Source organism: Nymphalis io, chromosome 26 (genome assembly GCF_905147045.1).
Source record: "Nymphalis io chromosome 26, ilAglIoxx1.1, whole genome shotgun sequence".
NCBI classification, from domain to species: Eukaryota; Metazoa; Arthropoda; class Insecta; order Lepidoptera; family Nymphalidae; genus Nymphalis; species Nymphalis io.
In genome coordinates, this window is record NC_065913.1 from 6,946,191 (window position 1) to 6,967,122 (window position 20,932).

At 32.8% G+C, this 20,932-nt stretch overlaps 1 protein-coding gene across 1 annotated transcript in view; it reads left to right on the forward strand.

Annotated features, from left to right (window-relative positions):
* Positions 1 to 20,932, forward strand: part of LOC126778493 (limbic system-associated membrane protein-like) — a 151,035-nt gene that overhangs the window by 14,956 nt on the left and 115,147 nt on the right. The window contains exon 2 of the mRNA XM_050502106.1: positions 9,554 to 9,746. Coding sequence (XP_050358063.1) covers positions 9,680 to 9,746 — 67 coding nt within the window. The 5' untranslated portion in view covers positions 9,554 to 9,679. The remainder of the gene's footprint in view (positions 1 to 9,553; positions 9,747 to 20,932) is intronic.

The following is a 20,932-nucleotide window of genomic DNA, read 5'->3' on the forward strand; positions in this document are numbered from 1 at the left end:
CCATTTTGGTTACGTCATATACTAATAATTCTTTGAATTAATACTATTAATTTCGTTCCAGGTAGACAAACAGCGTTACTTTGTTTATAACTTTAATATTTTTGTTAGTTTCAGAAAAAAGTCATTTTGATAACGTTTTAGCGTAACACATTTGAACCATGTCAAAATCAACATCCTTGAGTTTAACGTGAATTTGTTGTACAAATAATGGTTAGCACACCGCGTCGACCAGTCGACAGCCTTCGTGGTGACCATGATAATTATATTTTTACACTTCATATGAAAGGATCTTTGACAGAAACTTAGATTAAAAAAAAATAGTAAATTAACTTTTGGCACCAAATTAAAATTAGAAAAGAACGAATAGACCTTTATGTAATGGAACACCTACTTTTTATATAAAGTATTAAGTTTTATTTTATTTTCGTTTAAAAATAATCTTATTTTATAATATAATTTAAAACTTGAGATGCAATTTCTTATAATGAGCGTAGTTGTTGAATTATGTATAACTATCTATTGTTTAAAATTTAATTTAAAAATACATCCTTCTCTAATTACAAGTTAATTAGATTTTGTTTTTTTTTTAAATGTTTTTATACCGAATATACTCTAACTTTAATTTCTCGCTAAATTATTGAAACATTTCATGGTTTTCCTACATCGTGCAAACTGTCAGACGAACAAACAACGCCTTCGCTTTCTATTAGAATGAGACAGACAATGAGAGAACGAGACACCATTGAGAGTGACTCATTTTGTCGCTGTCGCAAAATTTTGTGTCATTGTCATGTTGGAGTCCGTTAATAGCCGAGATGGCTCAGTGAATAGGATCTTAACTGAAGATCGCGGTTTTCGGAAATGCTTTTGTGAGTTTTCGCGCGCTTCTAAACTTTTTAATAATTCATATCGAGTTCAACGGTAAAGTGAAATATCGTTCGGAAACTTTGTCTAAAACGAAATTATGTCATATGTTTATCCACTAACCAGAATTAGAGCAGCGTGACGGTATAAGCTCCTACAAACAGCTGTTGGACATTTAAAAGCTGTTAATACCATGTGTCTTTTTTTTATTGGGAATGTTTGTAGGCAATGGTTTCATTCTCATTACTTAAAATCTACTTAATAAAATTAACACACATTTCATAACGGTGTTACTTAACTATTATTTTAAAGTGTAAACCAAGTAAATTGTCTTAATAATAATTTAGTTCTTAAGTAATATAAAGTTATTACAAATAGCGTTGGAAACTTCACTCTCCAAGGTTGAAATAAACATTCGGTTGTGTATTACAATTGTATTTCAATTTCAATTGCCAGATGTCTGGCAATCGGATTATATTACCGGATCAATGTCTCGAATTATATAAAATATCAAGATAAATAATACTGGCATCGTGATGAAATTATTTTTAAAAGTTGAATAATGAGGTTTTATATAATGTTGAATAAATGTAATTTTAGAATTTCGAATGCGTAACGAATTTAGAAATTTATTTATGAAAGTAATAGTAGAGCCAGTAAATGTTTCACTGCTGAGCTAATACTTTTTTTAACGAAGTGGATACCTAGTAACAGCCTGTTAATGTCCCACTGCTGGGCTAAGGCCTCTTCTCCCTTTTGAGGAGAAGGTTTGGAGCTTATTTCACCACGCTGCTCCAATGCGGGTTGGTTTAATACACATGTGGTAGAATTTCGGTGAAATTAAACACATGCAGGTTTCCTAACGATGTTTTCCTTCACCGTCAAGCACAAGATCAATTATAATCACAAATTAAGCACATGAAAATTCAGTGGTACTTGCCCGGGTTTGAACTCACGATCATCGGTTAAGATTCACGCGTTCTTACAACTGGGCCATCTTAATTATTATAAATATAATAGAATGCTATCAAAAGTAGATATTACTTTTTTATATGTAAGTTAGTTATCGATCAATAAACTTAAATCTAATAAAATCTCTCAATAAAATTCCCTTTGAACTATTCTCAAAACTTGTGTGAAATTTTTAAGGACTTTTTTAAAACGCCGAAGTAATAAATTCGTTTAACGGTCTTAACAAAATCCTCTCGTTTACAAGTATGTTATTTATTGACGTGCCATGGAGATCCCCACGATACCACCTATAGGAGACTTTGAAATCTAAATTAACCGCTATTGTTAGGGGACGAAATATTGCCTATTGTATGTATGTGCTAAAATGGCTCAGTGGATATAGCACGTGGAAATGGAAGATCGCGGATTACAATCCGAATAAGTACAGGAAAGTTGCTTAAAATATATATAACTTAATAATATATATATACTTTAGATATATATATAGAGTTATGCTTGTGGGTATACCATTCCTTAAATTAAAATTTAAAATATTATACTAAGATACAAATTTGCAGTTGGTAACATTGATGACCATCAACTAGCAACACAGCCTTCCAGAAATTAAATATTTAAAAAGAACGATTCCCAAGTTAGTTAGTTTATAGTTAGTTTATTAGTTTATAGTTAACGAGTTAAGAGTTAAATTAACTCGAGCTAAGTTTCTTTTCAGCGCATCTGTGCTTATCCCAAAAATCTATATAATTATATTTATTCGCTTGGTGTGTGGAAAAGGGTTTCGTTGTTTACGATTAATAATAATAATATAATAATATCCTGGAACATTATTCACATACGGCCATCTGATCCCAAACTAAGTAAAGATCGTACTATGGAAACCAGACAACTGATATACTACATATACTACTTTTCTTTTGTATATACATACTTATATAGATAATTACACCCAGACTCAGGACAAACAGACATGTTCATGCACATAAATATCTGTCCTGGGTGGGACTCGAACCCACAACCTTTGGCGTGAAAGGCAACTATCTACCAACCACGCCAACCGGCTTGTCAAATTAAAGTTTTAACACCCCATTGAAATCAAAATTTCTAAAAAAAAATACTTTATCAGTGCGTCTCTACCGTAAGTCTTTATGTGTAATTTTAAGATGTGATAGCGAGCCATTCAGGACATTGCCTTTTTATATTATATATATGTACATATATGTATGTAGATTGAGCCTGATGTCATGCTGTCTATTTTATCTCGCGATAACTGTTATCATGTTTTCCACTTCTAGGAGTGCTCGTACAGTGATCTATTACTGCGAACAATGTAAAGTTTCTATATTTCTATATAAGCCAGAGACCAAAGTAGTCAAAATTTAGTTAATTTTATTTCACTGAATAAAACTTAATATAAACCCTCACTCACACGTAGGTACATACGCGGACGGAAATTACTCTGTTTATAAATTATGATAGCTATACATTTAATATGTATTTGTAACATGACGATACAAAAATGAAATACCTATTTGAATAAAGAATATTTTGGGTTTGATTTAATGTCAGTGTTGCATGGTGACAAAAAGCTAGCATCATTTTCATAAATACAATTCTGAACGAAACATATAACCCAACATTTTTTTTTGTTAAATTACTCCAAGATCAAAGTGTATCAGCTGCGTACGGTTTAAATATATAATTAGAGCTGAGTTGATATAAAGTTTATAATTGAATTTTGAATGTGTGCGTTTTGTGTTAGTGCGCTTAATCCGCACGTAATTACTGTGATTATCACTACGTTTCAACATATTGAAATAAGTTAATGGATACACACATATGTATCTCATGTAAGTTCATATGGTAAAAAACCAAATGCGCGTCGGAAGATAAGATAGCAAACTATTTACGACTACGAAAATATTTACAAGAATTTATGCGTTATTATTATGAAGTATATTTGATAGTATGGGCGACCGAGCTTCACTCGGCTTTTTTAATATTTATGGGTGGACGAGCATATGGGCCACCTAATGGTATGAGGTCACCAACGCCCATAGTCATTGGTATTGTAAGAAATGTTAACCATTGCCACCAACCTTGGGAACTAAGATGTTATGTCCCTTGTGCAACAATATCAATTACAGCTGTTTTGCGGTAGAATATCTGATGAGTGGGTACCAACCCAGACGAGCTTGCACAAAGCCCACTTTTATATATTATATTAATACTTAAAGGTAATTGCTGCACTTAAGTAAATTGCGCGCATTCATATTTTATTGAAGTGCCATGATACATTTAATGATATATAAAGAACTGCTTGTAAATGTTTATTAATATTATAAATGTGACAGTATTTATTTATTTGTTAATCTGAACTCCTGAACCGATCGTCATGAAATGTGACGTAATCAGGGGTATTGGAGAGAACATAGGGGTACCTAGTTTCCTGAACACACGCGGGAGAAGCTACGTTCTGAAACTAGTATTTTTCATGAAATGGTCATAAATTTGACACTTTTTTTAAGCTTCCATTAAGTAGGCTTAATACCGATTCATGTATAACTAGTGTTTGAAATAATAGATGTTCTTTGGAGTTATTTCTGCGATAAATATTACAGATATTATGTCTATAATCTTAGAATAAATAGGTTGTCTAATACAAAAAGTTATCTTCAAACTAAACCGGTAGATCTTGAGCTTAGCGCGTCCGAACAAACAAACTTCTTAGCTTTATAATATTAGTATCAATCAATCAATCAATAAACAGCCAATCGTTGTCCACTGCTGAACATAGGCCTCTCCCAAGGTGCGCCAAAGCTCCCTGTCCTCCGCCTTCCGCATCCAGTTGGTGCCCGCCACCTTCTTAAGGTCGTCGGTCCACCTGGCTGGAGGGCGCCCTACGCTGCGCTTGCCGATTCGCGGTCTCCACTCTAGGACTCGTCTACTCCAACGGCCATCGGTCCTACGACATACGTGACCAGCCCACTGCCACTTCAGCCTGCTAATTTTGCAAGCTACGCCGGTGACTCCGGTATATAGTATACTTATATAGTAATAATTGAGCTATACTTATATACAAATATAACAAGTGAAGTCAATACATATGATATTAAAAATATTTTTCCGACGTTCAATTTCGTGTCAATATTATAAATTCTACTAACAATATGTCACTTTATCAATCGACCGTAATCGTTGCCGTTTATCCGTTTTCCTAATCTTTAATTTAATTTTCGACTACTGCCATAAAAGTTAATAATCAAGTTTGATTTTGACGCAACGGTATATGTTAACATCAAATCGGTTCGGCTTCGATCCGAATAAATATAGAATAGTCAAAGTTGGATTGGAATTGAATCGGGAACGTATCGTAATCGTTACATATTAGTAGAATTATCTCCACTTTCTTTCTAAAGATAATAAAGGTCATCTGTTTTATGGCGGACTAGTCTAATACCATTTAGACTGTCCAAGGAATACAAAATCCTACGAAGACAAATAACACCTATGTAGGTATTATTGCGAGATATTAAAGCGAGATGGCCCAGTAATAATGCGTGAATCTTAACCGATGAACTTGAATTCAAACCCGGGCAAGCATCACTGAATTTTCATGTGCTTAGTTGGTGATCATAATTCATCTCGTGTTTGACGGTGAAGGAAAACATCGTGAGGAAACCTGGTTGTGTCTAATTTCACTGAAATTCTGCCATATGTGTACTCCACCAAACCGCTTTGGAGCGTGGTGGAATAACCTTCTCAAAAAGGGAGAGGAGGCCTTAGCCCAGCAGTGAGATATTCACAGGCTGTTACTGTTGATATTATTGTATGTAATATATCCATAGTATACGTATGGAGTCAAGAGTTACGTTGGATCTGATAATTGTCAACCCAAGCCACTTAACACGAGGTTATAACATATCACAGTGTCAATGTTAGATGATTATCGTGTTTATGGGTCAATGGGTAAGCTGACCTTGGTAACGTTAACGTCTGTCATACCTGTTGGCGAACTTTATTAATGTTTGTCTATCTAATTAAATGAGTTACATCCGATTGAATTAGATAATTTGGAATCCTTTAATTTCTCGGGTTAAATAATTTGACAAGTGTCGTTTGCAAAATTGATATGCCTGTTCGTTTAACCATAATTTTTTTTATTGCTGTTATTCAGATACTATTTTCTATCCGAAAAGCGTTATGCAATATATGTTGAGCGCTATTGAGCGTTGAGTTAAAATATAAATCGCTCTTAAGCGATAAAGCCGTAAAGATGTTGAATCATGTTTATTATGATAAGTACACAATAATACTCATTTCTTTATCCAAATTACACATTTGTTAATAGAAAGGTTTATGTTAGTAATATCAAATAGATTAATAAAAATAATTAAATTAAATACTACTAGGTTAATACTCAAGGTAAAACCTTACAACTGCAGCGCACAGTCCAGTGTCTGTATTGAAAATGAAACAATGATAATAGAAACATTTAAATTATCTGCTGCTTGCTGCAGCTGCGCAAAGGCCACCCCTCCTCTTGACTATAGAAGGCTTTAAACGCGTATTCCAGAATGTCCTCAGACATATGCGGTTCTCGATGTTTATCTTCAGTTTGTTCGGGCCTGAACCCTCAACCTTCGGTTGATATTCACGTGTTCTATCCACTGAGCCATCTCGGCTCTGGTCAAATGAAATGTTATTTAACACCGATGTGTTAGTTGATAGTTTAACTATTAAAACAATGGGTTATTTAATTACTTATAGAATATTAGGTTAGGATTGCGTAATATATTTGCAACAACCTTGGTCATATCAAATAACTGTCAAAAATGTATCTCCATTTACAGAACTTTATTCTCTTAAAAATTGGTGACCAACATTCCAATTAGCCAATACTGATGTGTCATTTTGTCACAACCTTGGCACATCAGTATGCCATTATTGTTCACGCTTATTTATGTGAGGTTAAAGTTTATTTCGGAGATAATGAATAACATGCTTTATGTGTTTACTTGAAATGTGAATGCCAAATAATGGTGGACCCATATTTAAAATTGAAATTAAATGAAAATACCGCCTTCTCGTCAAATAGTAGGACTTGTCTTCAAGAGGAGAGACCTTATCCCAGCAGTGGGACATTTATAAGTTGTTTCGCTACTATTACATAGGCATTTACCAGCAAATTGTCTGTTTGTTCGTCTGTTTTATCTAAAACAAAATTAACGATACAACGATAACCACATGCTGTCATTAACGGATATAAAACCCAAAAAAAGTTCAGAAGATTAACACGTACATGCTTACCGAAGATCGCGGATCATGATTAAGGGTTGAAAGAATTTTTAGTTGTGAAATATCAACTCTATAAAAATATAGACGCTCTGAGTAATCGATTACAACAGATTGGATACACATTAACAACAGTAAAACGTAATAAAACGAAGCGTTCAAGTACATGTAACTTAATGATTTTAGTTATTAAGTTTTACACTTGAAGCATAACTTAACGTAAGCGTGACTAGACAGGTTTAAGTTTTAATTCAAATAATGTGTTTAACCGTTCGTAAATCAGTTTTGATTGCAGACGAAATTGTTATTTACAAAATTATAATTCAAATGGAAAACTAGAGTGATTTATAGTTTAAAAGACAAATGGGAATGTTTAATGAATGAAATTCTGCCACATGTGTATTCCACCAACCGGCATTGGAGCAGCGTGGTGGAATAAGCTTCAAACCTTCTCCTCAAAAAGAGGAGAGGAGGCCTTTAGCCCAGTAGTGGGACATTCACAGGCTGTTACGGTAACGGTACGGTAGGTTGTGTGGAAGTTCGTTCGAGTACTACTGATTCATCATTTATTGTACTACTATCCAGCAATGCTTCGAGATACATTCAACAAATAGCATTATAATTCCCATCACCTATGTATTGACATTATGAGGCATATTAATGCCTTGCTTCTACTAATGTCTATAAATACGACCTCTTGCTATCAAGTGGACTATTCACGTTCGTTAGCCTTCTTAATTCACAATAATGAGTTGAAGCAGAGCTGGGCAAATATGAATGTTATATTTGCAATTTTTTCGTGTATGCACTAATTCCTGCAATTTTATTCAATATCATCTAAGCTTATACATATAATAGCCCCATCTTTCTGTTAACTAGTAATCATCAATTACGTCAAAACTGGTTTAAACTAGCTCAAATGACAACAAAAAACGTTGCATCTTAAAAAACGAGCATTTGAATCAACAGACAATTTTTTTCCTCTAACAAGATTACAAATGGTGAGCTCTGTTCTTCGATGTATCTGAAACATCAAAGACTCGGAAGGAAGCCGCTAGTCCAATAAATAATGGTTATTTTTATACTAACCCCTCGTAAGTACGAACATCCGTTATAGATGGGTTATTAAAAGATCCTATTGATGATTTTTTTATCTATGCCAAACACAACTGACAGTTTGATACAGATTATAAAATAATTATGAAACCTTCTTTGTGTTTCATAAGTATCCATGTGACACTGGATGTGGCTGTAATGTGACACAGAAGTCATAACTATTTTACGTTCGTAGTACACATGGTTTGGGACTTAGATTTTTGATTACCTTTTTGTAAATTGCATGAAATAGCCCTTAGCCTACTAACGCAGACTACAGGCAATCTACTTACCTTGTATGATAGAGTTAATACTCCAGTCTTACTCAAATATGGGGTATAAAAAATGAGTAATTTTTCCATTAACCATTTAGTTTCAATGATACAACATATTTAGCAACAAACGTGCTTTATCGCGTTCACGTGAGTGACGTCTGTTCGTCTGTTGAAAGCTGACCTGCCCTTATCTATTTTATAGCTCCCAAATAGGAACACTATGATATAATATTACTAGTGACCAGTGGTTTAAAAAAAAATGTTTTTTTTTTTAACCACGTTATAAGTACTATTAAATAATATTTACTTTATGATAGTGTAAAGTAAATAGTTATAGGTATAAACTAAAAACAAACAAATGGGAAAAGGATACGGTACAAAAATTAATATTTCCGTTTTTTCATATGAATATAGCGAATGAAGGTAAATGGCATTTGCAATTAATATAATTGCATTTGTACTAATTACAGTAGGCGATACTATATCTATCATGACCGGAAATTACTCTACGACCTTTACCGTCATTGAGGCACTTACATAAATATGTCTTTGAATGCCTTTCAAACCATTAAATACAAGTCAATTATTTATCTATTATTAATCTTTTATTCATTTTATTTTAGTTTTTTTTTTTTACAATTTGAAATAAAAAAATATAACATTTGAATGCAAGCATATGATGCACAAATGTAGGAACGACAAAGACGACAAAAATAGTATTGCAGTGTTTTGGTTTAAAGCGATAACAGTTTGCTCATCTGTCTTAATAAAAAATTGCTTACGTGTCGGTAACCAACTTCACTCCAGTATAATGCATGCTATCATACTTTCATTAAGAGTAAATTAAAATTTTGTAATTTTATAATAATAAAAACAAAACTCAAACGGGATAAATCAATAGTTTTTAAATTTATATTATAATTCACAACGTCAACAGACTCCAACACAAAATGCACTAAAAAAAGGTTTTATATGTAAAAAAAAATTGGAATGCGTTCAGTGATTTAATCGTTGTATATTAAATAAAACTAATTATATTTATTTTTCTTTCACAGATAAACGAAAATCTAGTGCCTGACGTGGATTGTGATGTGCCTTGAGTGAGTGTTGAAAGTGCCTAATAAATATTGAAACTTATATTTTTTATTAATTTTGAAACCAGTGATCTTAGTGCCAATACGATGGAGTTGAAGAGGCTGTCTATATGTATGGCGTTGTTTATGTTGGCGTTCGTCGCACAATGTTCAGGTAATAATTTTTTTAAAATATAATTTTACATTGATATATTATAATTATCATTAAAAATTTGTAATAAAATATTTTACGTAAAAGCTGTACGTACATTTAACTAAATCTTAAGCAGAATCTGTTCAGCCGGAAACATGATTATGATATTAGTAGAACTTTTTTAAGTTTTGTTGTCTTTTAGTATTTTGAATACAGCCTAAAATAATCTAAAAACAAATGTCTTTATAATAATAATCGCATGTGATGGAAAACTATGCAGTGTAGTGTAGTGTATGTAGAAGTGAGAAGAGGTATATCATATGGGTCTTCGTCCTCGTGAGTGAAAGAGAAAGTGTCTACCGAAATGTTCATACATTTGGTTCATTTCATTTCATTTGGTTCCATTAATTGCCGTAATAGCGCTACTGTAGCTAGCGGGAATACTGTTACCTAAAATTAACATTTATGCGTTTATTCATTGGGATTTATAAATTAGATTAACAGAATAACTTGAAAATATCAACTTTTGGAGGCGGATATCTAGCTTTTACTCGCTTACCATCAAATTTCATCATCTAGTTCCACTGCTTTGTTTTTCATATGGATTGTCCAAATGACAAACAAAATGTCATTAGTTTTCGGCGCCAAACATTCTGTTAAGATAATTTTATAACTCTGAATATTTTCAAGTGTGGTATATATAAAAAAAAAACCATTCGATACTGTAAAAGTAAGTCATTGTCTTTTTAATAGCAGCTAGAAAAAATATCTAGATGACTAATCTACCAACACGAGTTCTGCGTTCCGCTTGATCTTAAATTGTCACAAAAACAATCTCGAGGTCACCCACCTTAAAAAAAAACACAAATATATAATCTCAATACTGTCTATTTAAGATGTACAAAACGATTTTGTACGCTCAGTACAGTAGTACTATTCTGCAATTATTCTCCGTATTTAACTTGTGAAATGTAATCCGACTTACGGTTAAACGCTATTTTGACAATAATTTTAATTAATGTCTCATCTCTCTGACATTACACGATCGTGTGCCCCGCCAGCCGACCCCACCCAGCCACAACGACATACATCACATCTTTAAGACCTGGCCTTTTCTGTGGTGAGTTTCGTGTTTGTTCTTACGAATAGCACTGCAAGTCTATGGAAGCTGCTTTTAAAGTATGTTGGTTACTTTATTATGAAAGTTAATATATAATTCAATCAAAGCTAGTTAATTATCAGCAATCATATAGAATGTACTAGAATCAGGTCGTTACTTTCAATGGATATTCATAATGATATAATATATTAGATGGTCAAAAACTGATAATGCCTTATAATGAGCGTAGGTGGAGCTATCTATGATCGTACATAGAAACGAGAGTTTGATAGAAATGAAATGTTTCATGTAATGAAAATATATATAAACTATCTCCAAAACTGCTCAATTTACTTAAAATATCTCACAATTACTCCTCCCCGACGTAGACGCTAAGAACGGATTTTAAGCAAAACCTAAACCGAATACATTTTTCCTCTTATCTACCCGAGCGAAGCCGGTACCATTAGCCAATAATGAAATATATTTGAAGGTGTACTTGTATCTTCCACGATGTCATTTCACCACATCGAAAACCACCTAATAACTACAAACAATTATATACCTAGTTTATGATCTTTAATAAATGTCATGTTTGAAAAATTACTGAAATCTTTGCTAGAAAAATTGTTTTACGCATATTAAACGGTTATTTTATAGAAAATACGATTTGATAGATTTGATGTTACGGATAGTAGAACTGCCCAATTGAATATCATCTCCATATATTTATCTTACTATCCGTTACATGTATTCTGCTCATCCTTAAACAGCAAAGCAATCTTCTGAAATACGCCTCGTAGATATTTCTATACGGAACCAAAACGCATCGTTTCTTGAACATGTTACCCTAGCTCCTAGCATTAAGGGTGTATAAGGTTTTTCACTGAATTATGCATTCACTTTTTTTAAAACAATCGTCATTTGCAATTATTAGGTAAAATTTCATATAGAAAGATAGATCAGTAAATAAGGAATAAAATTGATTGAAAGGTAAGTTGCTTTAAAATTTTGTTTTTTTTGCCATGACAGGAATTTTCATCAATGTCATTTTTGTAGGTATTTCATGTTCTGAGTTTATAAAGTAAAGTTATACAGATTAAGCAATATTCCGAGATGTATGGCATAATAGGTGTGGGTTATTGCATTGTTTCATGAATATAAAAAAATGATAATGTTCCATCATTAATATAACTTTGTTACTATTTAAATGCGTAGGTTTTATTTTGTGTTCCGATTTAATAAGATTATATAATACGCTTTAGAATTATTTATTTTATCATCAAAGTATCTATACAATTTATAACGTTTGTAGAGTTAAACGTTTTTGCATAATTATAGAAACGGTTAACTTAAATATGACCTTGAAATTTCACTCTCATCGCACCCAAGGAGGTTTCACTGCTTAAATAAAAACAGGTTATTATTTTTTTATTGATCTTGCATTGATTACAAAGTTTTCGTACGTAAGCGTTAGTTGAACGCACTTGACATTTTGTATCCTGTCTTCCTTATAACCAGTTTGCTATAACATTACTAAGACTAACCGTATAATCCTCGCTATGAACGGATTATAATACGGATTTATAATGGCTCTCGCTGACAATCGCTGTCAAAACGCCCCAACCCACCTGTCAACATGACAGCTGTCAAAGGTTCATCGGGTCTTTTTTGTGTTCGGTTATGATAATGTTTAATGCACCGTTAAGTTTTTCATAGTGTATTATTCTGTTCGAATTTGTATACATAATTTTTGAACGGTATAATATAAAAATTTTATTATTAATGAGAATTTAGAGGAAATGGGTTAGTATTTTAATATGACCAGTAAATGGAAATGAAACTACAGGAACATTGAAATAAATATCTCATTTCAATTGATTATTTAAAATTCAGAACTTAATTACAAAAAGTTAAGTTTTTTTATCTATAATAATTATATATTTCAAAGTTATGTATTATAATGTTTCGACGAAAATTCGATAAACCAACCAAACCAAAGTAAATTATTAAGAAAAGGGAATTTTGGGAATTAAGTTTGATGAAATTGGATATGAAGAGGTCGTTTCTGTGTAACGCAAAAAGTTTGCTTTAAAGTTTCCAACCTTTAATGAGTGCATATCGTGATAAAGTCGAATAAATACTGCCGATTCGCCAAATCCTACTAACTATAAATCAGACGCACCTTGAGTTCAATGACCTTATCTATTAATTAGTCGTTTTTATAATTACATAGTTTTATAAGATGACGCTTTATGGTAATGATAGATAGCATCATCTACGTTTTTTATTTGTAAAGATAATTAATTTTTTATTAATTCTAACAGATTATTGCATGAAGGTAATTAAAATAGAGCTTTGCATAATTTGTTTATCTCTTCATACCAAATGGTGGTTTCAAGGTTAAAAGAAAGAGACAAAACATTCTTTAATTGAAGATATTTAAATAAATTATGTTTTTTTTTATTCAGCCAGTAGTTAAGACACAAAAATTAATTCATCAAATTTCAAGGTTAATGTTTTCTTAAACTGCGAATCGGACATTTAATTTTTTCTGTACTATTAAAAAAAAAACTTTTCTAAACTAAGATTGTACACTTAAAAAAATATTACAGTATATTTTTTCAATTGAATATAGGAAGACGAGCAAAAGGCCACCAGATGGTAAGTGGTCACCACCAGTAAGAAACATGAGTCATTCTACAAATACACAGCTAATCATGGGAACTAAGATGTTATGTCCCTTATGGGTGTTATTAAAGTGCTATTATTTTTCTCATGTGGCAACTATTTTACAGCTTATAAACGTTATTCAGCGAGGGAGTCGTTAAACAATATTGTGTCTTCTTCTTTCGAATGTCAAATCAATAATGACAGGAAGAGAGAAATCATTTAACTAAACAGTCTTAAAGCAACGATTTTGAGTAAGGCCGTTAGAAGTTTAGCTTAAGACGTTGTATAAAAAATATAATTTATTTAAGTAGGTTCTTACAAGCATTTTTGAATCGTTATTTTACAAGGAAAAAATAAAATGTAATTATGATAATCATTTTGTCCTGAACGATTTCTAACTGCGTAGCAGAATATAGTGCACAAGTAAGTGCGCAAACACAAGAGCACTCTCTATGCACTATGAGAGAAATACAGGACCAACGTCTTTACGTACTTTCCGTAGCATTGTCAACAATGCCAACTTCAAGATTCCACTTGTTCTGTCCGCTGGTTCATGTTCTATTGGTCATAAAATTACTAAACAAACGCAATTATATTGCTAAAAGCAATTATAATTTATTTCGTTCTGCTACCGCATTGTTATATTATTACTTACATATATTATGTGGAAAAATACTTGTTTTTAATATATAATTTAGACCGTGATACTTGTAATTGCTGGCTTTTTAAATGGTGGAAAATTACACCACACATTACTATATGGGTAGGTACCACCTAAGCATCAAATATGCTACCGCCAAACAGTAATAGGTATCTACTTAGTATTGTTGTGTTGCGGTTTGAGGGGTAAGTGAGCCAGTGTAATTACAGGTGCAAGGGATGGCGTATTGGCGATGTAAGTAACGATTAAAATTACTTACATCGTCAATGTCTATGGGTGATAGTGACCACTTACCACCTGGCGACTCATTTGCTGTCTGCCTATTTATTTCATAAGAAAAAATATCACGAGATTAAACTCGAAGATTACGATCCCGAGTTGAAACTTAAAATGTAGATTACATCAGTAATTTAATTGTTATTTTTATTAATGACTACCGGCCCGACTTCGCAAGCACATCAAGAAAATAATCTTGTGTTTTTTGAACCTGGAACCGTCGTGAGCATGTGCAGATCAAGTCACTATTGTTTCATCACAATCAAATGTATTCCTTAGCAACGCATACTGGATAAACAGACAACACTTTTTTTTAAGAAATTTATTAATAGCTACATTTCATATTTCATGCAATTTAAAATAGTAAATAAACTAGATTAAAAAACGATTTAAATTCATAATGTAAATTACGCAACCATTACAGTCGGGAACAATCGTGCACATTACAATACACACAATGGTTCATTCGCTTAATCCATTCAATCAATCAATCATTCAGTGACCGAATGAACGTGATTGAATCCGCTATTGCAAATTGGTTAGGCTCCCATGTTTAAATTAACTTTTTATGCAATTCGCTTTCTACTTAATACATTAACATAGGAACGACATAGAAACAAACCTAGTTATTTAGGGATAGGAACCTAGGGATTTGTGCGAGTCTTCAACATTACTCTATCACAAATAATTCTACTATCAAAATATTCTTACTTTAGTTAATTAGGGTGAGCCAATATAAAAACAGAGTTAAGGACTAAGTTAAGTTTACTGGTGGTAGAACATTGTGCAAGCTCGTCTGGGTAGGTACCACCCACTCATCAGATATTCTACCGCAAAACAGCAGTACTTGGTGTTGTTGTGTTCCGGTTTGAAGGGTGAGTGAGCCAGTGTAATTACAGACACATAACATCTTAGTTCCTAAGGTTGGTGGGGCATTGGTGATATAAGCGATGGTTAACATTTCTTACAATGCCAATGTCTATGGGTGTTGTTGACCACTTACCATAAGGTGGCCCATATGCTCGTCCACCTTCCTATTTTATAAAAAAAAAGGACATAGCGTTTTATAATAAAATAGATTCGATATCTGGGACGTCATTCATGGTGTAAGGAATGGTTGCCTTAGATTGAAGTATAAACTAGTATAAACTAGTAATGACGTATAATCGTTGTATAGCGAGTTTAGTTAAACGTTGATCTCTCTTTCCATCATCATATATTTGATATTCGGAAGAATAAGACGCAGAATTATTTAATTAATCACCCCCTTAACGACGTTTATGGGTAAAACCGCTAGTATTTAATCCTTAACATAGTTCGCGTTGCTTAAGGAACTAATAAGCCAAGTTGTAAATGAATAATCAGTTTATACATTTGTCTGTCTTATTCTAAAATATGTATTCTTTTATAATTAAAAAAATAACTATATAATACAAAATAAAACAGAAATATTTCAAGCGTCATTTTGTTTGCAATGAATTTTACGCGCGAAAAGCAATAAAATTTAATACACAGATAATAAATGATGATAATAAGAAATTTTTAAAGGCATAAATATGTTGATAAAGTACGTATAACTAAAATTACCTACTGCTTACCAAAACTCGCTTGACGACATTCCCATATTTAAAGCAGTTGATTGCGATATGGTTTTATAATATTCAAATATATTGTGATTACATAATGTTTTGTAACGATAATTTCGTTTTGAATATTCCATGAAACGTTTCAAGGTAAAAGAGTATCTTGCTCATTTGTAGGTAATTTTCAGTATGTACAGAATATAAGAAAAATATTGTGAGTATTGTGGACTAGATAAATAGATGGATGGATTGATCTTCTGTCCTTTTGAGGTTAAGGTATGCAGTTTATTTCATGGATACACCTGAAAATTTCACAAATGTATTTATAATGACGGGCCGTTTGGCGTGGTTGGTAGATACTTGTCTTTCCCGCCGAAGGTTGTGGGTTTGATTCCCACCCAGGACGGACACACGTGGTACATCAACATGTCTGTTTATCCTGAGTCGGTGTAATTATCTATTTTTTTATTTTGTTAGCCTTTTGCTATCCATTGCTGGACGAAAGCCTCCCCCATAGAACGCCAACCATCCCGATCTTAGGCAGTCCGCATCCATCCCGTACCTGCCACCTTTTTAAATCGACGGTCCACCTTGCCACAGGTCTTTCTACGCTACGTTTGCCTAAGCGTAGTCTCCACTCTAACACGTGTCCCTCGACGATTCCCACCCAGGACAAACATTTCCGTGCATGAGCATGTCTGTTTGTCCTGAGTCTGGGTGTAATTATCTATATAAGTATTTATTTACGAAAGAAAAGTAGTATATCAGTTGTCTGGTTTCCATAGTACAAGCTCTGCTTAATTTGGGATCAGTTGGCCGTGTGTGAATAATGTCTCAGGATATTATTATAAGGGTTTGATTAGATATACTTACATGAAACTCCAGCAGTGGTTGTCCAAGTTTGTATCCGCAATCTCCGGGTAAGATTCACGTGTTATAGCTACTGGTTCATATCAACTCTTTCACATATGCATATTAAGCAAATTATCTTGAGCAATCCTGGAGAAATGAACACGTGTTCTATGAAATAACGTTACATGTTTATCAACCAAGATCAGATTTAAAGATAAGCTCCAAGACTTTTCCCTAGCATCCAGTTTTTTTATGTTTTTTAGCTATTGCATAACATTTATTCAAACTGTCGTTTACAATAATCATAATACATAGATCCAACAAAGGAGAACCTTGATACCACCTAGACCGTGAAACAATAATGGAGACGTAATCTTGACTATTGTTCACTGCGGTTTGGCTAATATTATATTCATTGATGTTAACGGTAGCGAGATATGATATCAGTAGTGTGTATAGACACAAGATTTATAATAGGTTATATCCATAATGCATGGTGGCCATTCTTAATGAGACTAGGTATCAGAGTGTACAATTTTGTTCAAACACATTTCTCCTGCACCCTAACTCTCAAAGTCCGCGACTTCGCTTGCATGTTAGTGGGGGTAAGCAGATTTCTTAAGATTCAAGCTTGCTTCATACCAAATAAAATTGCTAAATACCAAATTTCATCCTAATCAGTTCAGTGCTTTAGCAATTTGTGTGCAGTTTTGATGCACTTATGTCAACCGTACTAAAACTGCTTTAAAACTGCAATTTTGTAACTGAAGTCCATTTATAACGCAGACAGTGTGTCACTTAACTTCATCTATTATTATCCCCCCATTCCTAACAGCCTGTGAATGTCCCACTACTGGGCTAGAGGCCTCCTCTCCTCTTTTTGAGGAGAAGGTTTGGAGCGTATTCCACCACGCACAAGTAGAATACACATGTGGCATAATTTCAATGAAATTAGACACATGCAGGTTTACTCACGATGTTTTCCTTCACCGTAAAGCACGAGATGAATTATAATCACAATTAAAGCATATAAAAATTTAGTGGTTCTTGCCCGGTTTTGAACCCACGATCATTGGTTAAGATTCACGCGTTTTTACCACTGGGCCATCTATTACTATGTATTGGTCTTATCATGCAACTGCATATTAAATTAGTTTTACTATACTTAGACTTAACAAAGTAGTGTAAATTTGATTTGTTTGAATTTTTTTATTGAGATGGCCCACCTGATGGTAAGTGGTAACCACAGACTATAGACTTCACTGAAAAAAGAACCACTCGATTAGGACTACTATAAGAAATATTTACCACTCGATTAGGACCTACTTGTTCTACTGTCTTGATCCTTCGGATAAGATTTTTTTAAAGTCATAATTAATTTGTCTAATTAAGTAAAAAACATTTAAGTTTTTAGTTTATGATGTCACTTTATCTAATTAAAAGTCACAGTTTGTTACTTTCTTAATATTATCAAATAGGGCAGTAATAGTTAACTAAGTCAAGCATAGGTCGACAAGATAAGATGTGTGTTTGCATCACATTCCCTCGTAAATCCTAACCAAACATTGCTACTGCGCTTGCGCCACTTCCCCGTATGATGTAATGCTTTTATCGATGACCCTACTAATGGAACTAGATTTTGATTGTAATTATAATTATTTTATGAGTTATAAACTAACGCGGAGCTAGGATTTAAGTGCATCGGTTTGATAATATTAAACCATATAATATTATTTAAAAATATACTTAATTAAATTGATTATATTAGACGTTATTACAGTTATAAGCATTTGGTAATATGGGCATTGTGCAAGCGAGCTCTGTGAATATAACATGAAAAAAAAAATTGCTTATTATATGTAGACTAGAGCTTTACCCGCAGCTTCTCTCGTGTTATGATTCAGAATTGCTATAGCTTTTTTTTTAAATAAAGGATTTTCATAGAAACTTTCATCCCCTTTATCACTAACTTTATGGTTAAACTTTACAAAAATCCTTGCTTAGTGCTCACCTACAGTGTAAAAGGGACCCAAATGCACAATTTTCATAGCGCTAACCCCAGCAGTTCGGGCTTTGTTTATATGTCAGTCTGTTATTCTTATATATTCATTTATTAATGATATTTGAACTTAAAGTTTTAAGTTTGTTTTAAAGTTATTCCATAAAAGGAACTTGCTTATGAAATCAGTTTTTTTTTTATAGATTCCGAATTAAATTACACGAATATCTTTGAAGTCGTTAAAATAAACATTTATATCGTTTTAACATTATCTTTTAAGTGTCTTTCATTTTCGCGTCATAAATTTTAAAAAGTATTTATATACACTATTTTTATAATAAAACCAAGCTTAGTTCTAAGCAAAATAGATCTAAAGGTTTTGTCAATAAGTACTATAGTCCTTTGATGATATATTTAGGTTATTTCGAATAAATTACTCTTTAGTTTTAAGGGATAATAGTCATTAGTCCGAATGACAATAAGTGCTATATTCATTTGATGTATGATTAAACGATTTCGCAGAATTTCTTCGCTTTTATTTTGAAATATTAAGTTTGGATGCATTCACACCGCATTGTAGAGTAATAAATATTACATTTTATTTGTTTAGTTTTTTCAAACCATCCGGTGTCAGAAGTACTCATGAGTTGAAAATAAATTTTCGGGTATTATATAATACTTAAGTCGAAGAGATTAGGTACACCATGTCCTTTTCTTTAACATATCTAATAATACTACTAAACTGTAAACTTTTTTCCGGTAAATTCAGGTATTCAAATATTATTAGGTATTCAGATGTCCAAATATCTATGTCAAATTTCATAACGATCGGTTCAGTGGTTTAATCGTGGTGACGGAACAAACACTTACTTTTGTGTTGTCTGATGCTGAACAGACAATGCTAATAATGTTAAATTCGTAATGCCTTTAAGCGATTGGTGTGGTCGTGTATCTACAAATGCCCCACAGACCGTGTTTGCTAACGAAAGGGCAAGTATATTTAGACGTGCGTCACTTTGCTTAGCTTAGCTTGTTTTGTGATGACGCAGGGATTGAGCGAACGGCTCTGTATACTCTGTGGCAAATTAGCTTGAAAGTGTCAACACCGTTGAAAAAGGAGAGAGGTAACTTTACACTATGTAGTCAATTTTAGGAAATAACTCTCAATTTTCAATCGGTAATATTATGGCTGTTTTATTGGTCTGATTTGGTAAAGCGTGTGTATTAAACATGCAAAGATTTTGTCTAACGACAGCAGACATTCAATCTAACATTTAAAAAATATGTAATTCGAAATTGAAAGATTCGTTCCAATTTTGAATCGTAAAATAAAAAGTATTTATTACGCTGTATTTTTAACTGTCAATATTCATAATAAATATTGAAGTGACGTTTATTTTTTTTTTACTCGTCTCGAAAAAGCACCCCACAGCTGTACATGCTAAACAATAACTAAAATTCAATGATCGTTAGAAAAAATTAAAATATGTGCGTGTAATGAAAACATTATGGGGTACTAGGGTTGCCATGTGGAATATTTATCAGGACAAGGATTTCCTTGTATATAATAATATATAATAAATTTTCTCTCGTTAAATATAAACAACCTTATTTATAAACGTTGTTTAGCGGGTGATTAGTTAAACAATGCTTTGTCTCCTTCTTTCGAATGTCAAATCAGTAATGACAGAAAGAGTGCAATTAGTGTTTATCTAAATACCCGTTAGATTTTATTCGACTTCATCTGTTAGTATGTATGTGTGTGTCAAATCGTGCAACTGAATTTTAAATCAGTTCCATTAAACTGATTGAAATGTTATTTTACAAACACTTTAGTATATAACTTAATATTCCTTTTATCCATGCAGATTAAACAAAGTTAATGAGTTTTTTTTAAAATTGTAATTAAAACGTTTGAAATATATGTATATATGCATTTTGACGAGCCGGTTGGCGTGGTTGGTAGACACTTGCCTTTCACGCCGAAGGTTGTGGGTTCGATTCCCACCCAGGACCGACATTTGTGTGCATGAACATGTCTGTTTGTCCTGAGTCTGGGTGTTA